This window comes from Brassica napus, chromosome C6, assembly GCF_020379485.1.
Source record: "Brassica napus cultivar Da-Ae chromosome C6, Da-Ae, whole genome shotgun sequence".
NCBI lineage: Eukaryota > Viridiplantae > Streptophyta > Magnoliopsida > Brassicales > Brassicaceae > Brassica > Brassica napus.
In genome coordinates, this window is record NC_063449.1 from 8,121,919 (window position 1) to 8,143,465 (window position 21,547).

The 21,547-nt window shown below is 35.6% G+C and overlaps 2 protein-coding genes across 2 annotated transcripts; both read right to left on the reverse strand.

Moving 5' to 3' along the window:
• Nucleotides 1-4,092: 4,092 nt before the first annotated feature.
• Nucleotides 4,093-6,800, reverse strand: LOC106404233 (G-type lectin S-receptor-like serine/threonine-protein kinase At1g34300; the record flags this gene model as incomplete). The annotated part of the gene is made up of 2 exons (XM_048759598.1): nucleotides 4,093-5,379; nucleotides 5,459-6,800. Coding segments are annotated over 2 exons (2,493 nt in total), but the record flags the coding sequence as incomplete, so codon positions are not given.
• Nucleotides 6,801-10,514: 3,714 nt separating this feature from the next.
• On the reverse strand, nucleotides 10,515-14,639 carry LOC106406590 (ubiquitin carboxyl-terminal hydrolase 6). Its single transcript, XM_022709772.2, has 17 exons — nucleotides 14,508-14,639; nucleotides 14,188-14,333; nucleotides 14,075-14,110; nucleotides 13,877-13,984; nucleotides 13,339-13,439; nucleotides 13,104-13,230; nucleotides 12,929-12,988; nucleotides 12,728-12,846; nucleotides 12,144-12,252; nucleotides 11,904-11,992; nucleotides 11,665-11,734; nucleotides 11,504-11,584; nucleotides 11,339-11,425; nucleotides 11,205-11,253; nucleotides 10,975-11,097; nucleotides 10,833-10,907; nucleotides 10,515-10,737 (listed from the first exon to the last, which is right to left on the reverse strand). The coding sequence occupies exons 1-17, from the start codon at nucleotides 14,515-14,517 to the stop codon at nucleotides 10,682-10,684; spliced, it is 1,446 nt and encodes a 481-aa protein (XP_022565493.2). The 5' UTR covers nucleotides 14,518-14,639; the 3' UTR covers nucleotides 10,515-10,681.
• Between the last annotated feature and the right edge of the window lie 6,908 nt (nucleotides 14,640-21,547).

Here is a 21,547-nt window from a genome sequence, read left to right on the forward strand (position 1 = left end):
GGTGGCGGCTGAAGGTTAGAAGTTTTTAGATTTTGGTTTTGTTTTCATTGAAAAATGTTTTTCATTTCATGAGAACTTGGTTTTCGTTTTATGCTTTCATTTATTTGGTTTTCTTTCGATCAATAACTATGTTTACCTTTCACTTTATTTTGAATGATCACATTTGATGTTCCTTTCTTTTTTTTGAACCAATTTTATTTATGTTTTGGTTATAAAATAGGTACAAATCAAGTATTTTAAAACCAAAGAACTGATTTTACTTACTTTTTGGTTACAAAGTAGATATAAATCGAAGAACCAATTGGGACCCGAACCCGAAAGTACATCGGGTTGTACCGATTTTTTAAAGATTTACTAACCCCGACCCGAACCCGATAGAACCCGAACCGGTCCCGAACCGAATTTTCATATAACCCGAATGGGGCTGATTTTGATAAACCCGAAAAACCGAAACCCGATTGGACTAAACCGAAACTCGATTGGGACCTCGAATGCTCAGGCCTAATTTAAATGGGTAACAAAAATAGCCAAAACAAACTAAAAGGAATTAACTAAATTTGTCGATTTATTAATCACGTAGGTAAAAAAAAAACAATAAACCAAGCCTTCCTGGAGAATGGTTTTCTCCCGAAAGGTATCTAAATTTGTCGATTTATTAATCACTCCAAAAAGAAACTCCAAAAATAAATTCTATTTTGAAGTTTCCGAAACTCTATATTTGAAGTTTAAATGTGTTTTTCTCTAAAAGCAAAACTTCAAATTCAACTTCAAAAACTATTTATATTTTATAATATGGTCCTTATATTTGTCATAACTAATTTGAATTCATAAAACTTTTATAAACAACTAGCACATATATAACCCTATTACAACAATATTAATTAATAAAATATTTTATTAAAATATTAAAATATAATAAAAATTACAACAACATTAATTAATAAAATATTTTATTAAAATAAATAAAAATAACTTAATTAATATTAAACTTAAAACAAAATACCATATTATTTCATAAAATGATTTTCGTAATGCATATATGATCTATTAGTGCATTTCGAAGTAAAAATGGCTCTCCTCAGTTTTACTTTGTAGATTACAAACTAAAAGTTGTTGAAATTGGGTAATATTGATACTTGTAAATACATTAGATCGGAATAACAAAGTAAAAGAGAAACATAAAATATTGGTAAAAGACTAATTTCTTTTCGATTATATTAATACTCTTGAATATATTCGATATGAAAAAAGAAAGAATTGTACGAAAAAGACATCCAAAACAACAATAACAACCATCTTTAGTTACACAAAAAAAAATTGGATAATATTTAAAAATTTTGAAGGTTCCAGATCAAACTTAGCTGACTATTAGCGTTGTGGCGATATTTAAATTTGTGTAATATTTATGTCTTCATGTAATTTTTAAAATCTTTTTGTTAAGTTTTGTTTTGTATATTATTGTTGTCTAAATCTAGCTTAAAATATTTTAAATCTTATTTTAAAGTTTCATTTAATTTTATGTGTAAAATTTAAAATTTGTAAATAAAATTTAAAATATTTATGAGATATAATTTTTTTAAGGATTAAAACAATAAACGAGAAAATATTTATGAGTAGTAAAGTTGATGTGTGATTGTAGGGACCAAAATGCAAATAAAAATATGAAACTTCAAATTTGAAGTTTTGAAGTTTCTTTTTGGAGAGCAAAAAACTTCTTATTTGAAGTTATAGAGTGTCTTTTGGAGATGCTCTTAGGTAAAAGAAAAACAATAAACCAAGTCTTCTTGGAGAAAGGTTTTCTCCCAAAAGGTATCTAACACAACTATTCTGGCATTAATTCCTAGGAAACAAAAGTGGCAACCTAAATGAAAGATTTTAGACCCATCTTTTGCTGCCATTTGATTTATAAAGTGTTTTCCAAGATCATAGCAAACATGTTGAAAGTTCTTCTGCCTCGGTTTATTGCAGCGAACCAATCAGCTTTTGTTAAAGACAAGCTATTGATTGAGAATTTACTTCTAGCCACCGAAATTGTTAAGGATTTCCACAAGCCACAAGTATCAGCTAGATGTGCAATTAAGATTGACATATTTAACGCTTTTGATTCAGTTCAATGGTCATTTCTACTGAATGTATCCTCAGCAATGGACTTCTCTCCACAGTTCATTCACTAGATTTTTCTATGCAATTCAACAGCATTTTTCTCAGTCCAGATTAACAGGGAGTTGGTAGGTTATTTTTAGAGCAGGAGAGGTCTCAGGCAGGGCTGTTCCCTGTCACCCTATTTGTTTGTCATGGTAATGGATGTCTTGTCTAAATTATTGGACAGAGCTGCAAGTAATAAACTGTTTGGTTACCACCCTCGCTGCAATAACTTAGGCCTAACCCACCTGAGCTTTGCAGACGACTTTATGGTGCTAACTGATGGAAAAATAAGACCCTTGGAAGGCATAGTAAAGGTGTTTGATGAATTTTCTAAAGCATCTGGTCTGCGAATAAGTATGGAGAAAACAACAGTCTATCTTGGTGAGAGTTCTTGTCATGAAATCACTAGTAAATTTCAGTTCACAACAGGCCACTTTCCGGTTAAATACCTCGGCCTTCCGCTGACAACTAAATGCGTGACCTCAGGTGACTATCTCCCTCTGCTGGAAGATATTCAGAAGCGGATAAACTCATGGAAATTGTGTTTCCTCTCTTTTGTGGGAAGGCTTGAGCTCATAAAATCTGTTCTCTAGAGTATTACAAACTTTTGGATGGGTGCTTTCAGGTTACAGAGTTCTTAAATCCAGGATATTGAGAAATTATGTTCTACTTTTTTATGGTCTGGGCATGAGCTTAACCCAAAGAAGGCGAACATTTCTTGGGAGGAGATCACTGAACCGAAAGAAGAGGGAAGACTCCGGTGTTTAAGAGAATTAAATAAGGTTTGCTGCCTTAAGCTTCTATGGATTGGAGACTAGTCTCTCGACAGCCCTCTCTCTGGGTAACCTGGACGCACCAAAATCTTCTCAAGAATAAGTCTGTTTAGTCTGTGAAAAATGGCACAAGTACAGGATCATGGATGCTGAAGAAGTTACTTAAATACAGGAACTTTGCAAGAGAAATATACAAAGTTATGACTGGAAATGGACAGAGTCGTGCTTAGCTTTTGTAAAAAAAAGGCAAGCGCCTCAGCCCCCCTAGTTTTAGTCAAAAATTAGGGCCCCATTTAAAGTTGCTCACATACAAGCATATGATGTATATTTATGGAGTTTAATTGATCATTTTAGTTTGGATTCTTTTCTCTTAGATTTTAATTATAAACATAGTTATGTGTCTACAGTTTAGTTCTTTGTAAACATACCAAAATCTTATATGAAGGTATCATTTGAGAAAAAATTGCTTTAGGTATTGTAAAAAAAAAATTGCCTTGGGCCCCTAAAAACGTTTGCACCGCACTGGAAATGGACTGTGTACTTCTTTCTGGTATGATACTTGGTCAAGTATGCGATGTCTGATTGATATTACTGGTCGTCGAGGTATTGTTGATCTGGGGTTCGTGAGACACAACTCCATTCCAGACGCGTGGGACAAAAGAAGGAGAAAACGACATCGCCAAGACAATCTTGATACCATTGAACTGAACTTGCAACAACTGTTACAAAAGAGGACTGCCTCTTACGATCTTGTACTCTGGCGAGGGAAACAAGATGATTACTGCAGAACTTTCAGCACCAAAGATACTTGGCATAATATCCTATCATCTCAGGAAAAAGTTGAATGGCACAATGCAGTGTGGTTCAGTCATGGCACTCCCAAGCAATCGTTCTGCACATGGCTGGAAATGAGGAATATGTTGTCAACAGGTGATCGTATAGTGTTGATTAAGATAACTACAAGATTTAAAATGTGGTAATATAGTTTATTTAAGCAAATCTCGCATTAGTCATGTCATATTTGTTATGTACATTTTAAAACTAATTAAATTATAACGTTTTCAGTTAGCCGTGTTATTAATTAATATTATGATGTTTCCAAAAACACACCAGAAAGTAGTTTATGTTCTTAACCAACTATTTTTGGGCGTCTTCATAAAAACATCATCTCATAAGCATGTAACTAACACCATGAAATCATAAAATTTATAAAAACAACCAACACAAATATCCCAAGATCTCGACAAGTTGTACGAGATCTGGTCTCTTTGTTGACTTTAATTTTAAGAGCTAGGACATTGAACTATATATTATGCCGAAATGCGTAAAGTATCTTCACCAGAGAGGGTGCCTCTTTCAAACTGACTTGGGTAAGAGAAGCTTGAAGTCTCATTATTACTATCTTCAGTAGTGTCTGGAACCCTTGTTGCGGTTAAACACAAGATATGCTTAGGTGGTACCTCAAGAGCCTCTAGACTCCCCTCTAGCATTTCAATGACTTTGATCATTGCTGGACGACGAGTTGGATTGGTCTGAATACACCATAGACCAACCAATACCATTTTCCTTGCAATTTTCTCTTCTTCTTTGGTTATATGATCTCCAAAAAATTTCATGATTTCTCCCCTCTCAAAACCCTTATAGATCCAATCTGGAAAGTACATTGAACTATTGTTGGATCCAGAATGTTCCACGGTTCCTATATTCCTTGTTCCAATCATCTCAAGAACCACCATCCCATAACTATACACATCAGACTTATGCGAGACAACTCCAAAATTCTTCGAAAACACTTCAGGGGCAGTGTATCCTGCTGTTCCTCTCGCATCAAGCATTGATATGATGCTCTCTTTATTTTTACAGAGCTTAGCAAGACCAAAATCTGCAATTTTGGGACAAAGGTCTTTGTCCATGAGTATATTCTGTGGCTTTATGTCGAAATGCATAATCCTTGACACACAACGATTGTGCAAATACTCTAGGCCGCGAGAGATACCTAAGGCAATATTATATAGCTTCTCCCAATCCATCTTTGCTGACATATGCTTGGATATAAACTTGTCCAGGGATCCATTTGGCATGAACTCGTAGATTATAGCTCTCTTGTTTCCTTCATAACAGAATCCAAGCAAAGAGACAATATTAACATGAGAGGTTCTACTCATGCTAGCTACTTCATTTATGAACTTTTCTCCGTTCCCCTTTGACTCCTTCAGGATCTTTACTGCAACATCTTGGTTTCCATCCGGTAACTTTTCTTTATAGACAGTTCCAAATCCTCCTTTCCCGAGAGCATTTGCAAATGAGTTTGTCATCCTCTTGACTCTTGCGTAACTATAATGTTTCAACATTACAATCTCTTCAATGTTTTCGCCATTCCAATCACTCTTTCTCGCTTTCTTTGCACTTACTATCACCGCGACAATAATAATGATCATCACAACTGAAGCTGCTGACACTCCTGCAATAAGAGAACATTTCTTTAAACTTCGGTTTTATGCACGTGATAGTACGGTTAAAAAGGTTGAGGGATAGCGTACCGAGTATGAGTTTTAACTTCGAGCTTTTACGGTCATCTTTTGTTGCAACCAAAGGTCCATTACGCAACACTGGACCGCACACTTTAACATAAGAAGTAGTCTTAACTAATGGGCTCTCGTACCCGGTGATGAAGGAACCACCGTTTTGTTTCTGCCAACAGTTTCCTGACCCATCAGACAATGAGACAGAAGCAAGACAAGTGCTGCTAAGGAGACAATTCGATCCACAAGACGAACTACCAACCTCCGAGTTAGGGTCAGCTGGGTCTGTAATCAACCTGGTGTGATCCAAATCCACCATGGTTGCGTTGTCAAAGCAATCGCTTAACTCTACCCTTCTCTTGCAGCCTTTTCTTTTATCATTTTCATCAACATGATCAAAGTTACGAGAAGGACGCAAGCAAATCGGACTGGTATCGTTGTAGGTACAAATCCCAAAGTTTCCACAGTATCCATAGACGAGACACTGGTCAGCAACCGCTGACCAGCGAGCCATCATAGGGCCATTGTTCCTAGTAGCGGAACTGTAGATTCTCAAATTTCCGTCATCGTCTAGCTTCAAGAACATAAAATTATTGCTACCTTCACCGTAATCTACACTGTAAATGATCTCAGCTCCGCCACTATGAGTGGAATCGAAGATCAGCAGAAGTCCGTTAGTATGTAAACTTAAGGACGACAGGCTCATGTTTAAAGACGAATTTAGCCCTTGGCTCCAGTAAGTCGTGCTGTTGTTCCATTTAAGTGTGAGGTTTCCTCTTCTCTCTAACTGAAACGAGTAGTTACCAGATCGGAGAACCATACCAGCGGTGAAGTTCTGCGACTGTACGACCGTGTCTGTCGGGTGATCAAAGGATGACCAAACAGTGATGCTTCGGTTGTTGAGGAGACGAAGTTCACCGGAATCATCAATGGTCGCGGAAACGACGCCGAGACCATCCGTTCCGGAATCCCAGACGGTGGTGTTGGAGCCACTGATGAGGCGGAGGGAGCCGGAGGGTAAGAGACGAAGGGATCCTCGAGAGTCAACGCTTCCTGCAGACCATACGGTAACGTTGCCGGCGAAAGATACAGCGGCGAGGAACGAACCAGGGGAAGACGATGGAACAAAGGAGACGGAGAAAGTGGAATTGGGAGACGACCAAGAAGACTGGTTTGAACCGGTTACGTAAAGAACAGAGCCGAGGGGTATAGTAGTGCAAGCTACGAAAGTTAAGTGAAGGAGAGGAGAAGTGAAGTAAGTAATGTCAGATATGTTGGAACTCGTTTTTTGACAAAGTGGTGGTGTGGACCATTTTTTGATGGGTTTTTCGACGGAGACATCTGTCGGAAAGACTGGAATTTGGGCACGATGTAATCGTCACCATGAACACTATGAGTTAGTGTATTTGATTGTTAAAATCCAAGTTATTTTGAAAGAGAAATGGAGATCCCAAAATAAATATATAAAAAGCTTATAAAGCATTTTATTTGGCTAAATTTAACATATGATTTATTTTGGATATTTGCGTTTGAATTTGGATTTGAATTTGTTGATTGAACAATATATCAATTAACTTATTCTTTCAAATTTTATTAGTGATAATCTTTTATGTTTTATTAAAGCATAAAAATACAAACCCACAAAAGTAATTCATTGGCTTTGAATTGATTTGGTCAAAAAAAACAATAATTACTTTGTCAACGTAAGTGAGTCATGGAGAATCAATTTCCATTACTGCACTACAATATAAACGTTGGTTGACTCCATAATATGTAACGTAGCTTTAACTTTTGAAGTTAAATGTCAAACGTGTAAGGCTCATTCAGAGACGAACAGAAAAAACAAATCCCTCACATTATTTTTTTTTCTTCTCTCTTCTTTCTCTTTGATATTTTCCTTGAATCTGAGAGTATACACAAAACTAGTTTCGTCAGGCTTCTGATAGAGTGACGCAAATCAGAAGATTTTTGCAGTTGTATCTTGGGACTCATTACGTTATCAAACCGTCGCACTACAGGACGTATTTTGAGTTAAGGAAAGAGATAATATCTCGCCTCTGCAGTTGTATCATCCTTTTCTTAATCTTTGGTATACTTTTATCAATTTTATTCTTGGGACCAGCCATTTTTTTCTTTATAAGAAAATTAGCTGCTCATTTTACAAATTTACAATATTAATGATTATGACCTATTAGAATAATATAAAATATTTTTAAATCATAGATCTCTTAAATATATATAAAAAAAAAATTGTTGGAAAATACAGATTTTGAGTTTTCAAAGCTATACCACCATTTAATAATCAACCAATTAGATTAGGAATTCTAATGAAAACTCTCCAATAAAATTTGTTTAGGGTAAAAACATCTAATAATAATCAACCAATTATGTAAAATTAAATACACAAATTTGTAAAAAAATAGAGCTTATTTTACTTTAAATTTGGGAAATTGGACTCTATAACTATACAATTATATATTTCACCAAATAAATATTAGGTGTATTTTGAGTTGAGTTTGCTTTATATATTAGTATGTTTTGATCAAATGAAACATTTTTTGGAAACATAAGTTAATGTCTTAGTGTATGAAAGTTAGATTCTATTGCTATAATATTGTATGTATATTAACCTTTTGTTTTATTTTTATAGGAATGCCCTGTTGCAAGAAAGTATAAAACCAAATTAATGCCAAATTAGATTCTATAGTGAATGCAGAAAATGAATATGAAATTCTTTCAAGTATCATTGATATGCTAGTGATAGAAACACAATTAGTTGGATGTTCAAGCTTTGTATATTATTTCTGTTTATGATTTTGTTTCAGTTTTTTTTTTTTGTTATGAATATTTATGATTATGAAATCAATCGTCTGTTTATGATAATGGTTTTATGCTACCATTCAGAACTTATATATGTGATGATAATGATTTTGTTGATGGTTAGGTAGATGTTGGATGATGATGATAATGAATCTTATTTGTTTGGTATGTTTAAGCCAAATAGACTGCTTCAAAGAACAGATCAAAGTACAAGATAGCATCATATTCAACAAGTTATTTCATATGAGCCGACCGTTGATAAAGCGATAGAAAGTTTTAAATGATTATATTACGTGTAGTTGACTAAGGGACATCGATTACTCAACTCAGTTTTTTTTGTGTGGACCGTGTGGTTAAGCATCAATATTAGCCATGCATTTGTTGTTTTAGCAAACTAGAAATCTCATGACATTTTCAACTCAACTCTATATTCTCTCCCTTAAAAGTACATGATCTCTAGCAATGTATTTTTTTTTCCATCTGATAAAATTTATTCAAAGTAAGAGTACAAGCTGATACATGAGCTGACGGATATATGAAAATCCCCAGAAACAAGAGCTAAAAGAGAGGTAACTAAAACCTACAACGGGGCAGCTTACGGACACGAAAACAACCAAGAAACACGAGCCCAAGGAAAGGCAACTAAAACCCACAACAGGGCAGCTTACGGACACGAACACTACCAAGATACAAGCCGACACCGAAACTAGAATAAGCAACCTAAAGAACGCAAGTAAAGATCAACTACACCCGAGCAAATAACACTTCAAAGCAGAACCTTTCTTTCATAGTAAGATGCAATGATCAGGATCTATCCACGCTGCCCTCGGCAAGCCGTATGATATCCTCCACTTCTAGAACCGAAGACACCCAGTCTTCTCACCCCGGATCTATCGCTGCCGCCTATGGCCTGCCAAACGATACCATCCTCTACAAGAACCCATGAACAAAGACTTCACAACCCGACAAGCAGGACCGCTTCACGATCTACACATCTCTCGGATACGGCTAGAACGCACTTTCTGACGTCCACTTTCCACCTAGATAGAAGCCCACCAAACAACTCCAGACAAACAAATAAGCCCCGTCGATCGAAACCCAAAACAAATACAATCAGCAACAAACGAACTCGACGAGAGATCATTGCAATCACCACGACCGAAAGAGAAATCTGCACCTGATCCTTTAACGCCCGAATAATAACTGAACCGCACTGTGACAATCAGACCAACAAATCTAAAACCCAAAAAACAAGACTCAAGCTGGAGGGTCCAAACGATACTCCACTAACGCCAAGGTAAGCCTTCTGCTCCATTTCTCAACCGGCAACAGAAACAAACCAGGACAAAAGGACGAGCCTTAGAGACGGCAAACGAGTCAGGCCTACTAATCGGAGATTTCAACAGTGTAAACTCAACCACCGAAATATGCAGTTACATCTCCAGTATCCGGAGAGCAAACCGTTTCTTTTGCCGTTAAACCACTCCTCCTGAGGCTCCGCCTCTGCACAGGATGGTAGAACCATGGTGGAGGAGACGTCTCGCCTAGACACGCGCCGTCACCGAGAAGAAGGAGCCGCAGATCTGAAGAGGGAAAATCAAATCTGACAACAATCTTCGGCCCTAAAAACCGACCCTCTCTGTATCTGTCACACCGTATGTCTCGCCGCTGCTCCATAGACAGCCGGTTACCTTCTCCGTCAAGCACGAGCCGACTCAACTGATGGGTTCCGTCATATACAGAGGAGCGAGCATATTGACACAGGGTAACACCACAAGGAAGAGAGCAAAGAGAAAAGAAGCGTAAAGAGGGAGAAGGGTGCCTCCGGTACCGACAAAACTACCGGACCGGAGCTAGGGTTTGGTTTTTGTCGGTGCGGCTGAAAGCGTCGAGGAGCTTCTATTCTCTCTTTTTATCTAATGATGAACAATCCAGATGAATTATCTAGATAAATTTCATTTTTGATCTCTAGCAATGTATATATTATTATATTTATATAGTTTTTATTTTTATAGAGTTAAATAAATTAGAAATGGTCCAATTCTAAGCCGTAGAAGTGAGTGGTATACAAATGGTCAGGGGTAACGGCAACTTGATAAAGAAAGTGACTGATTAATCGATGTGCCTTCTTCTCCCGTTTCATGAGCGGCAAAGAAACTTTGCTTGTTAAGCCTACTATCTGTTTTATCTTTTAGGTGTGTCTGTTAGCTATGAAACATTCAAAATCATATCCTAATTGGACTGCCATAATGGGTGATGGGTAAAACGAAAGAAACAATTGACGGTCTTGATAGTATATTGTGACAAAATACAGTCTCAACATTGTAATAAACTGAAACCTCTGAGGTGGTCTATTTCATGCTTTTAACGACCATGAACGTTTCAAGAACTAAAAAAAGAACCAAGAGGAGGAGAGAGAGATCACATGGAGACGAAGCGGGCTTTGTACATAATGATGTACGCCATATGCCAATCACCTGTGAATCCATTATTCACATAAAGAAAACGGATCAGATTAAAACGTGAGAACCACAACAGTTTTGAAGTTAGATTGAGAAGCCATTGGGTTTACCTCCTCCAGATAGCTTTGTGATGTCTTCCTCCCGTTGCAGGCTCGGGTGGCTATCATCGTACTGAATCCATTTGCCTGTCATTATGTGAATTGTTGTTAGATGATATTAGAGACCTTTTTGTGTGTGAGAAAGAGAACTAACCACTCTCTTGCTTCACCCATGCAACATAATGACCAGAGTCCGCACTCCTGCCCTTGTGGGTTAGCACAGAGACCAGGTCGTAGATTCCGGTCATGTGAAGAGTTCCCTTCTCAGATGAACCACCTATGTCATTGCAAAAAGAAGTTTTTCAAATACCGCACCACAACCCCAATCAAGTCTCATTCAGCACCAGACAAGATAGATGTTGAAAAGGCGTCTTAGATACATACCTTCCGGTTGGGTAACGGTGGATGATTCTCCACTTTCTTTTGATGACGCCTGCAAACAAATACAGAGAAATAAATCTTCTTAGAGGATTGTGCATTTCACTTATGATTTTATAACTAGAAAATAGATAGGGTACCTCTGCATCGGTCATTTTCACATCGCTGTCCTTTGAGGTACTCTTTGGTTGCAGACCAAGCTTTTTACCTTCCTCATCTCTTAGTTTCTGAAAGACATGGCTCAGTTCATTTGGTTACCCAGCTCACAGATAATTTTAGTTTTCACTACAACAGAAAATGCAAACCTGGCGAGGAGCTTCCAGTTTCTTTCGGAGTTCCTCAGAACAAAGGTCAAATATATCCAATTCCAGCGGGTAATCCACTTTCTGCAAAGGTCAGTCAGAGAGGGACATTATTACCATCCCGAGTTTTTTGGTTAAGATTTAGTACCAGAAAGCACACGTACCCTGAGAATCTTTGCTTTCTGATTAGTCTCCCTTTTCCAGAAGAATCGCACAAACTGAACGGTCAAGTACCTTCAAGATCATGAATAAGAGAAAGAAAAAGTAATGTCAAGAGGAAAAAAAGATTAGAAGTTGCACTATGTTGGTTAGGTTCTCTAGGTCACGAAGTTATGCCACAAGAGGGTCACAGAAAACTGAGATGTGCAATAGAAGTCACAAACAGTAAGCAGAGACTGATGACCTGGGCAAGGAATCTATAAGGGACTCCTTGAGGTAAAGCGCAGTACGGCCAAGAGCAGGAGATGTTTTTTCAAGTTCTCCTTTCAGCCCCTACAGTAAGAAATGGGGCTACTCAGTGCATCCAAGGTTTTATGAAAACAGAACAACACCACGTTGTCCTAATTTTCCTATGATATGCTTGCATGCGCTATATCAAAGGAAAATGCAGGATCAGAAATCAGAAACAACTTGTTTTACTCACATGTTTTAATCCTTCATGCAAGTGGTTCACCTCGTGTGATATATGACATTTCAGAGAATATACATATTCCGTCTCTGAGCTTTCTTCGCCACTTTCTTGACAATGCACCCTACAGAACAGAAACCAGTTATAACACAACTGGATATATTAAGCAAGGCGAGGAAAATGTCAATTTCACATGAACAAGCATCATCAATAAACATTTCATATATTTCCCTCTAGGAAAACCCCCAACAAATATATAATACATGCATACAAACCCATGCACTTTGGTATTTAAATATCATCTGTAAATTTTTAAACACCCCTAATGTCGTTGAGAGATAGAGAATGAGTAAGTGAGCTGCTGTAACTAAAACTTTCAAGTATTGCCTTTCATATTGTCAGTTATCCTGCTTATTAAGGATACTAAGAAGATGCTCCTGTTTTACTGCAGGTATGGAGCATGAGTTTAATCGTAAAACCAGAGAATGAAGTCCTTTAACTTGTTTATAAATCGACGAGACCCAAAATCAATTCATGGATGCTCTATCCAAATAATATAGGCCATATGTAACAGTAAGGTTTGAAATATGCTTGGATACCTGCTCCGAAGATTGACACCAAAGAGAGCTTTCACAGCATCAGAATCTTCACTGGAAGTTGGTGCTTTTAGGGACTGAGAAAGAGTGTATAACAGTTGTGTCCAACATTCTTCAGCATCCTGTCGGACAATTTAATAGCACGGGTTTACAGACAGAGACGTTACAGGCTTAGTTCAACCGAAATTGTAGTACGAAACAAACCTGCTGCATGTGCATTCCATTCTGCAACTGACTAAACTGAGGGAATTTTTTTCGTAATATCTGCATCAAGACCAAAGTTGATATGAGCCAATAACTAGAAACATGATAAGGCATGGACACTGATAATAAGAACAAGCAAAAGACATTTGAGATGAGGCGTCCAAAGAAAACTAACCATCCAGAACTGCGTAGGGGAAACAGCATTGACACTTCTGTCAAGATCCCCAAATAGCTCGCGTGTGGCAACTGTGAGCATGTGAGAAGTCTGGTCGACATCAGCGCTTCGTCCAGTCAGTGCGTAGCTGTTAAGGAAATTGTTTGCATGAGATAACGTTTTAATTAAAAGACAGTGAAATTTCTGGGTAATTTTTTTTTGGGTTGAAAACAGCAAGGATAAGAGATGAACTGACTTGGACAATGCAGATTTCAACTCTGGGACTGATTTTAAGCACTGCACCGTGGAGTTCATGTAACATGTGTTGCCAAGATTGACAAGGCCTGCACTATAACCCTGAAATCAATTGCAATGCAAGTTAGGTGATAAGACGGATGCCCCAATTTTCTGAATATACAAACAAAACGTGAACACCCAACTTTAACAAATTACATTGCCTAGCAGAAAGTTGAGTTTATCATATCTTTAAAACCAGAACCCTATCATGTTTTCTAGGGTCCAAGCATTGTAAAGCTAAAAAAACTACCAAACCCCCCCAAGAAACATATGGACAAGGCATGCTTGTTAGTTACTAGTTAGTATACTGCATAACTGTCAACTGCCTAGATAGTTTGTTAGCTACCTAGCTGAGAAACAGCAGACTTTAAGCTGCCAGTTAGAGGGCAGCTGGAATTACTGTTTCAGGTATTGTCATTTGATTCCGCAGAGGGGATACGCGAGGCTCATATCAAAATCACTTAGAATCAGCAATGAAAAAAAAAAAAAGAATATACCAAATGAGTGGCTTGCTCTTCTTCAGGTAGATCCTCAGCAAAAACAATAGCCTTTTCAGGAGCTTTCACAATCTCATCAGCAGTTCCCATCATCATCAGCTTCTGACCCTATACACAGACCAAAACAAACGAATAAACATATTTTCACAAACAAAAAACGAATCAATTGAGGAAGGAATAAAGAAGAGAGAGATTTACATCTTTCACTCCAATGGCAGACCAATCAGCGTCATCCTGCGCCCAAATGAAAGAAAATAGTCAATCAACACAGAAATAAACAATCTGGTGAATGAACACACAAGATCCTATACCTTCAAGAGGCCACCTTTGACCATGATCTTTTGCCTCTCAGGTGGGACTCCAGTCAAATCATACAGCTGAGCCTTGAACACATAAGGAGGCAGAGTGGGATCAATCTCGATGCCTTCAAACACCTTCTTCTGCCACTTTACGCTTACTGTACAAAACACAAATTAGGGTTTAAATTTACTCAATTCTAGGCAAAACACATTGATCAGTCGGGAAACCCTAATTAGATTCCTTCTCAGGCGGAGAAGAAAACGAGATCTAATTGCATATTACGAATACAATCGATTTAAGCATCTACTTTACTAAGAGAAGAGGAGAGGACCTGTGAGCATCTTTGCCGTGAGAAAGTGAGAGGCTTCTTCTTCTTGCTTGTAGAGACGGTAACGAGATTCTTCTTTCTATGGGATGAGAACGGTTCGGGTTTACAACGGTCCGGTTGAGTCAGTTCCTCTCATATATTTTCGCCGGCCCAAATTCATAAAGCCCAAACAAACCATTCCAAGAGGTGAATGGACAAGCCCAACTTTCACTATTTATTTACAACCTCATTTTTTTTTTAAAAACGTATCTACTATTATTTACTAGGGATCGTTATCCGCGCCAAGGCGCGGGGTTTTTGCATTTTAATCTATTTTTATCTCTTGCTTACTAATCTAGCATTCAGTTTTTCAATGCATTTTATCTTTACCATCTCCTCTTGTCTTGTTTACATTTGTTTTCACGTTCTGTCGTTTGATTTGTTTTAGTTTTGGTTTGTGTAATAACTTAACCCTGCTCATTCTTCTTTCATTCTTTATTGATTGATATTTTTATCTCGCTTAACTCTGTGTTGCCACTAATTTGCTCGAATCATTTTTCATCATCTACTTCGTATTCTTTTCATATTCATTAACTATTGTCTCCAATCTCTTTAAATCCTAAAAATCCTACATGTTCTTTTGTTTATTAAATCACATATTAAATATTGTTGAAACTGTTTATTTATTCTAATAAATCCTTACGATTATAACTAAGATGATATGGATAAAAGACTGATTATAATTTAGTTGAAATTAAAGTCTAAAGTATAAGTTATTAAACTTGCAATCCTTCTTTTTGTCATCCAAGATAGCTTTAGTCAAATAAATTATATTGATTTAAAAAACCCATAAGCTATTTCAATCCCAAACAACAAAAAAACAGACGCATTTGTTATTGACGCTGCGGCGGATTTCTTTTACTATAAACATAATTGCTTGTCACAACTGTTAATAAACCCAAATGTGTTTACAAAAGCTACCCATATAAGAGTTTCATACTCATTTCTCTTTCTCTAGTCATTTCCTATGTTAGTAGCTATCATAATACAATCATCAAACAAAGGATATATCTCTTGGTTCCATATAGAATATGCAAAAAGACTGTTTTCTGCAGACTCCATGATCACTGAGTATTATAAATATCAAACTCTGTCTATGGTCTATTTATATGTTGAGGAAATGCCTCGAAATGTAGCTTCCAAATAATGATTTCCAGGTCAACACATTGCATCTAAACCTCCACAATGGGATCAACGGATCTGCATATACCGCTACACGTCGAGTCGAACGCAGCTACACATATGTTCCCTGCTTTGTGCATTTCATTCACAATCTGCAATTCTCCCAAGAACCAAAATCAATGTTAAATGAGGTAAAAGTTTTAGAGTCACAACAGACTTTGTATAGCCAAGCCCAATAAACCGAGCACCCAACGTAACATCCCCACTTGCCTATTTGTGCAGAAAATGACTTGATCATTATATAGTAGCACCGAGAAGTTAGATGGAGAATAAGGTATGAATGCAAAGTAGACAAAATAGTTAAAATCTTACTGATTATGGGAAATATAAGAAATCAATTCTCTTGAAATGACGTATAACTGTCCAATAGCGTGACAGAAGTACTTGTTCCTGTTCTCACCAAACTTCCAATTCTAAATGTATATATAAATCTATTAGAGTTATTGCCAGCGCTCTGTTGCGATATTTGTTAGCTAAAATAATCCATTCAACATAATAGGAAAAAGAATCCAACGAAATTGTAAAGCTAACCATCAGCTGAGATGTTTTTGTTGTCCTGGCACATTGCAAGCTTAGTGATTTCACTGTCAAAAGCAACAAACTAAGCAGTCATATACATCCGAGACATTTATTTACAAACGGTTCTTAGCACAGAAAAAGCATATTATTATGTTACGGATTATAAGTTTGATGCATAAATATAGTTTACAATTTTTTTCAACTGAACATTTGTGCCTACTGAATTACCTTACAACACCCACTGCATTGTGATTTTGGCATGTTAAAGCTGAGAATCATCATTGGAGCTTGCGTTAGCATTTGGAACATGAAATATAGCACCATCAATTTTCAGTGTTAATTCCATTGACAATAGCTGTGCAAAAGAACTCTGCTAGTAAGGTAATCGTGATTAGTAATTCTTTACATCTTAGTGTCGTACAACTTCAAAACGATAGACACTTACAATCGATGGCTCTCAAAGATGGACCGCAAACCATCTAATGATATGCTTACCTCGTCGTATAAGTAATACATGTCACTTCCCTCCCACGGGTAATGTTGCTGGTGCAGATCAATTCCCTCCACCTCTTCCTCATCATTAGGATGCTCTGCAATATACCCTCTGTAAGGTTCAAATTTATGTCGCTAGAATTATTAGAGAAAGAAATATAAAGTACCCTCCAAATCTTCAGGAGCATCGACATTTTCTTTATTCAATGATCTTCATTCAACCTAAGAACCATCAAAATAAAAAGATTGTGAGGCACATAATCTTCAAAATCCAAGTTTAATGAATGGAAAAAAAACTCAGGAAGACAGAAAATGTCAAACACTCACTGGCTTCTTCCTCTTTTACTTCTTGGCTCCCGTGAATGAACTGTCAAAGCCATCATTATTTGCAGGAAAAAAAGATTAAACAAAGCAACTGATGAAAAAAACAAATATGTTTCACAGCACATAAACTCTTCTTGAACAATCAGGAAACGAATAGTATGTCTCCCGTGTGACTCAGCTGAGTCCTCGATGGCATCCTGAACGACAAATGTCTTCTTCTTGTTCTTGGTTAGATCAAAGGGTGCAAGCTAAGGATGACCAAAGAAAATTAAAACCACACAATCATGATTTATCAGGCAAAATAAAAGAACCGATGATGAATTTATTAAAGATGAGGAGATGTAGAGACTAAAAAGGAAAAACTGATTCATGAAACTTAAAAGAGCCAATCTTTGTTTCTTAGATGAGTCATGAACCGATGATTAAAAATTGAAAGCCCTAAACTTCCATTGAAGAGAACGCTTACAGACCAAAGAGGTTTATTGGGTTTTTTTTTAACGAATCCCATTTCAAAACGTGAGTTATAAAGTATTTATTAAATCATTAGATAAAATAAATAAGTATGGGTCACATAGAGGAAACCGAAGAAGCAAAGGTTTCTGACCTTCATAAATATATATTTGTTTCAGCCTTCAATGTACAAAGAATCCTTTAGCTCAGTGGTATAAATGTTGTTGTTTAGATCTCAATAACCCGGGTTCGAGTCACAGATTTGACACATTTTTCATACTTTTTAAAAGTGGAACCCACATATCGCTGACGTGTCGCATCAGGAATGATGCAACTGCCCTATTGTAATGTAGATTTATAACTAAAAGTGTATAGAATTCCTCTCAAATTAACTTTTGCAAAAGTTGTTAAATAAAACAAAATAAAATTTGGGCAACAGACAATCCTTTCCCCCAAATTACGTAAACACACAAAAACAAAATTATTTCCTTTTACCATTTTAAATCTATTTATATATTTGATTTTTGAGAAAAAAACAAAAATAACACTAAATCAAGTTTTTGTTCCCAAACTAGCATTCAAGGTCAAAAGTCACAAAAATAGCACTTAATGTTTTATCAAAAGTCACAAACTTAGGGTTTAGAGTTAAAGGGTGGGGTTTAGGATTTAGGGTTTAGGGTTTAGGGTTTAGAGTTTAGGGTCTAGAGTTTAGGGTTTAGGATTTGGGGTTTAGGGTTTAGAGTTTAGAGTTTAGGGTTTAGGGTTTAGAGTTTAGAGTTTAAGGTTTAAGGTTTAGGGTTTAGGGTTTATGGTTTAGAGTTTAGGGTTTAGGGTTTAGAGTTTAGGGTTTAGGGTTTAGAGTTGAGAAATGAGGTTTTGGGGATAAGATTTTAAATTTTAAAAAATAAAAAAATTAAAATTTTCATAATAAAATGATATTTTTGTCATTTTAGCTTTTGAGTGCTATTTTTGTGATATAAACTTAGAAATGTGATATTTTGGAGATTTGCCCTTGATTTTTCCTAAAAATATATTTATTTTGAAAAATTATGTAAAATTTAATCTGAAAAAATCGATATGGCTAGATAACATCAAATAGAAATGGTGGTTAAAAAACATGTAATATAAATGAATTTGAAAACATTTATATAAAAGAAATTTCTTAGGATAGTCATTTTGTTTTTGTCACAAAAATAACTCTCAACGAAGAAAATGACCAAGTTTTATTAAAGAGTGAAAATGTATTTTTACCTAACTAATCTAGTCTTATGATTTAGAGTTAAGGGGTGGGGTTTTGGGGATATGATTACAAATTAAAAAAAAAAATAAAAAATTAAAATTAAAATTTTCAAAATAAAAAAGAGCTATTTTAATATTTTTCTTGAGAACTATTTTTATGACAAAAACTTAAAAATGTCTATCTAAAAAAATTGCCTTTTATATAAATATACAATAGCATGTTAACTATAGGGCATCCAACTGTTTTTTTCAAAATATATATGAGAAATCTAGAAAATAAATAGATTTAGATATAAAAGTAATGAAAAAGAAATGAAAGGCTTTTTTTAAGAGAATTTACTGTGGATATACACGAAAACTTATTTTATTAGGTGTATACCCATAGGCACCGTACAATTTTCATAATTCCAAAATTAACCTTATTGTATTTTGCAAACATAATCCAACAAAACTTGTTACCTCTTTAGCCATCTCTCTCTCCTTCTCTCTTTCTCGTTATGTTTCTTTTTTTTTCTCTTTTTTTTTTCTTGTTAAAAGTTATGTTTTTCTCTAATCGAAAAGAGAAGCTGAAGTCAGTAAATATAGTTTTTCATGGGACGAAGACTCTCCAAATCACAGATGGTTTCCCTCCAGAATCAGAGTTCCTCTACGTCGGCTCACTCAACGCAGATGACAATGAACCAAACGAACAAGAAGAAGTTTCTCAAAAATTTCTAGTGGATTTCAACTGTGCTACGACCGGAGAAGAGACCAGAGACGACACAAATCTTGGTGAGGAAGAGAAAGCTACCGAGCTGCTCGTGGCTTTCTCGTATAGATGAATGTATTTTTAGTGGTTTCTAGATCTCATCATTGGAGATGCTGGCTAATCCACGACAATCGTAGAATAGGACTGGATATTATTTATCAAGATAACTCATCACATTTCCGTTTATATTTGGAGCTCACAAACATTGAAATCTCAATAACAAAACAATATTTAGAGTGGATATTCTGTATTCGGTTATAGTCAATGTTTTGATTATTTACATAGTATTCTGAATTATTTTATATAATGCTAGCCATTAATCATTATTTGAAGATTTATACTGTCAAAGACCATATATGGTCATCATTGGTTTTACATGACCGTGTCGTTCGATCCAAGTGATTTTTTCAAAAGAAATCTATTAATATATAGTTTGAGAGCTTGTATATAGTTAGTCATCGAACAAATGAGTATTTTTCAAATAACATATATATGCCTGTGATTTTAATATATATTGTTATATAACTGGTTTTAATAAAAACATAACCAGATACACACATATTAATGTATCGCTATTATTAGATCATCCTAATTTGGAGTCTTATATTCCTGCATAATATAGTCTACCAAGTTTCTTTTCCACTAAAATATAATTCATTTTTGTTCTTCGTATTAAATAATTGATTGTTATTTTTTGTTGTAGGAATAATTGTTTAATAAATTTTTTTTCCCGAAAATTGAAACCTATGCCTCCTATAATGTGAAATATGCAAGAAATTGCATAGTCTGGGATTCGAACCCCATATCTAGATTTATAAAAAAACGATTAAAAAAACATTTCTAACGCCGTCAACGAAACTCTAAACCCTAAATACTAAATCCTAAACCATTGGGTAAACCCTAAACCATTTGGTAAACCCTAGACCCTTGCATAAATCTTAAATCCTAAATCATAAACACTAAACACTAAATCTTAAAAACACTAAACCCTTAATCCTAAATCATAAAGCCTTGGAGGGTTTCGGGTTTAGGGTTTATCCAAGGGTTTAGGGTTTAGGGTTTAGTATTCAGGGTTTAGGGTATAGTGCTTCGCTGACGGCGTTAAAAATATTTTTAAAAATCAATTTTTTTTTTCAACTTCTACTATTTTTAATCCTAAACCCTTGGATAAATCTTAAACCCTAGGGTTTATGGTTTACCCAAAGGTTTAGGGTTTATCCTAGGATTTAGGGTTTTGTATTTAGGGTTTAGGGTTTAGTTCTTTGGCGTTAAAAATATTTTAAAAAATCATTTTTGTTTGAAACTTCTACTATTTTTAATCGTAAACCTTTACATAAATCCTAAACCCTAGGGTTTATTGTGTATCCAAGGGTTTAGGGTTTACCCAAGGATTTAGGATTTACCCAACGATTTGTGGTTTAGTATTTAGGGTTTAGAGTTTAATGCTTTGCTGACGGCGTTAAAAATATTTTAAAAATTCATTTTTTGTAACTTCTACTATTTTTAATTCTAAATCCTTAGATAAATCCTAAACCCTAGGGTTTATGGTTTACCCAAGGGTTTAGGGTTTATCTAAGGGTTTAGGGTTTAGTGCTTTGCTGCTGGCGTTGAAAATATTTAAAAAAATTATTTTGTTTTTGCAATTTCTACTATTTTTAATCCTAAACCCTAGGGTTTATGGTGTACCCAAGGGTTTAGGGTTTACCCAAGGGTTTAAGATTTATCCAAGGGTTTAAGATTTAGTATTTAGGGTTTAGGGTTTAGTGCTTTGTTGACGGCGTTAAAAATATTTTTTTGCAACTTCTACTATTTTTTATCTTTTTATTTTAAAAACATAATATAACTTGTCAAATACTTATTATTTTGTTTCCTTTTAAAATAATATGAAATAATAAAATACTATTGGTTGGTGAACCCAAAAAAAATTCTTTGGGTTTAGTGTTTAGAGTTTGAGCTATAGGGATTAGAGTTAATCTTAGGACTTAGTGTTTAAAATTTGAGGTACGAGATTTAGGATTTAAAGTGTTACAATTTCAATTTTTCTTACAAT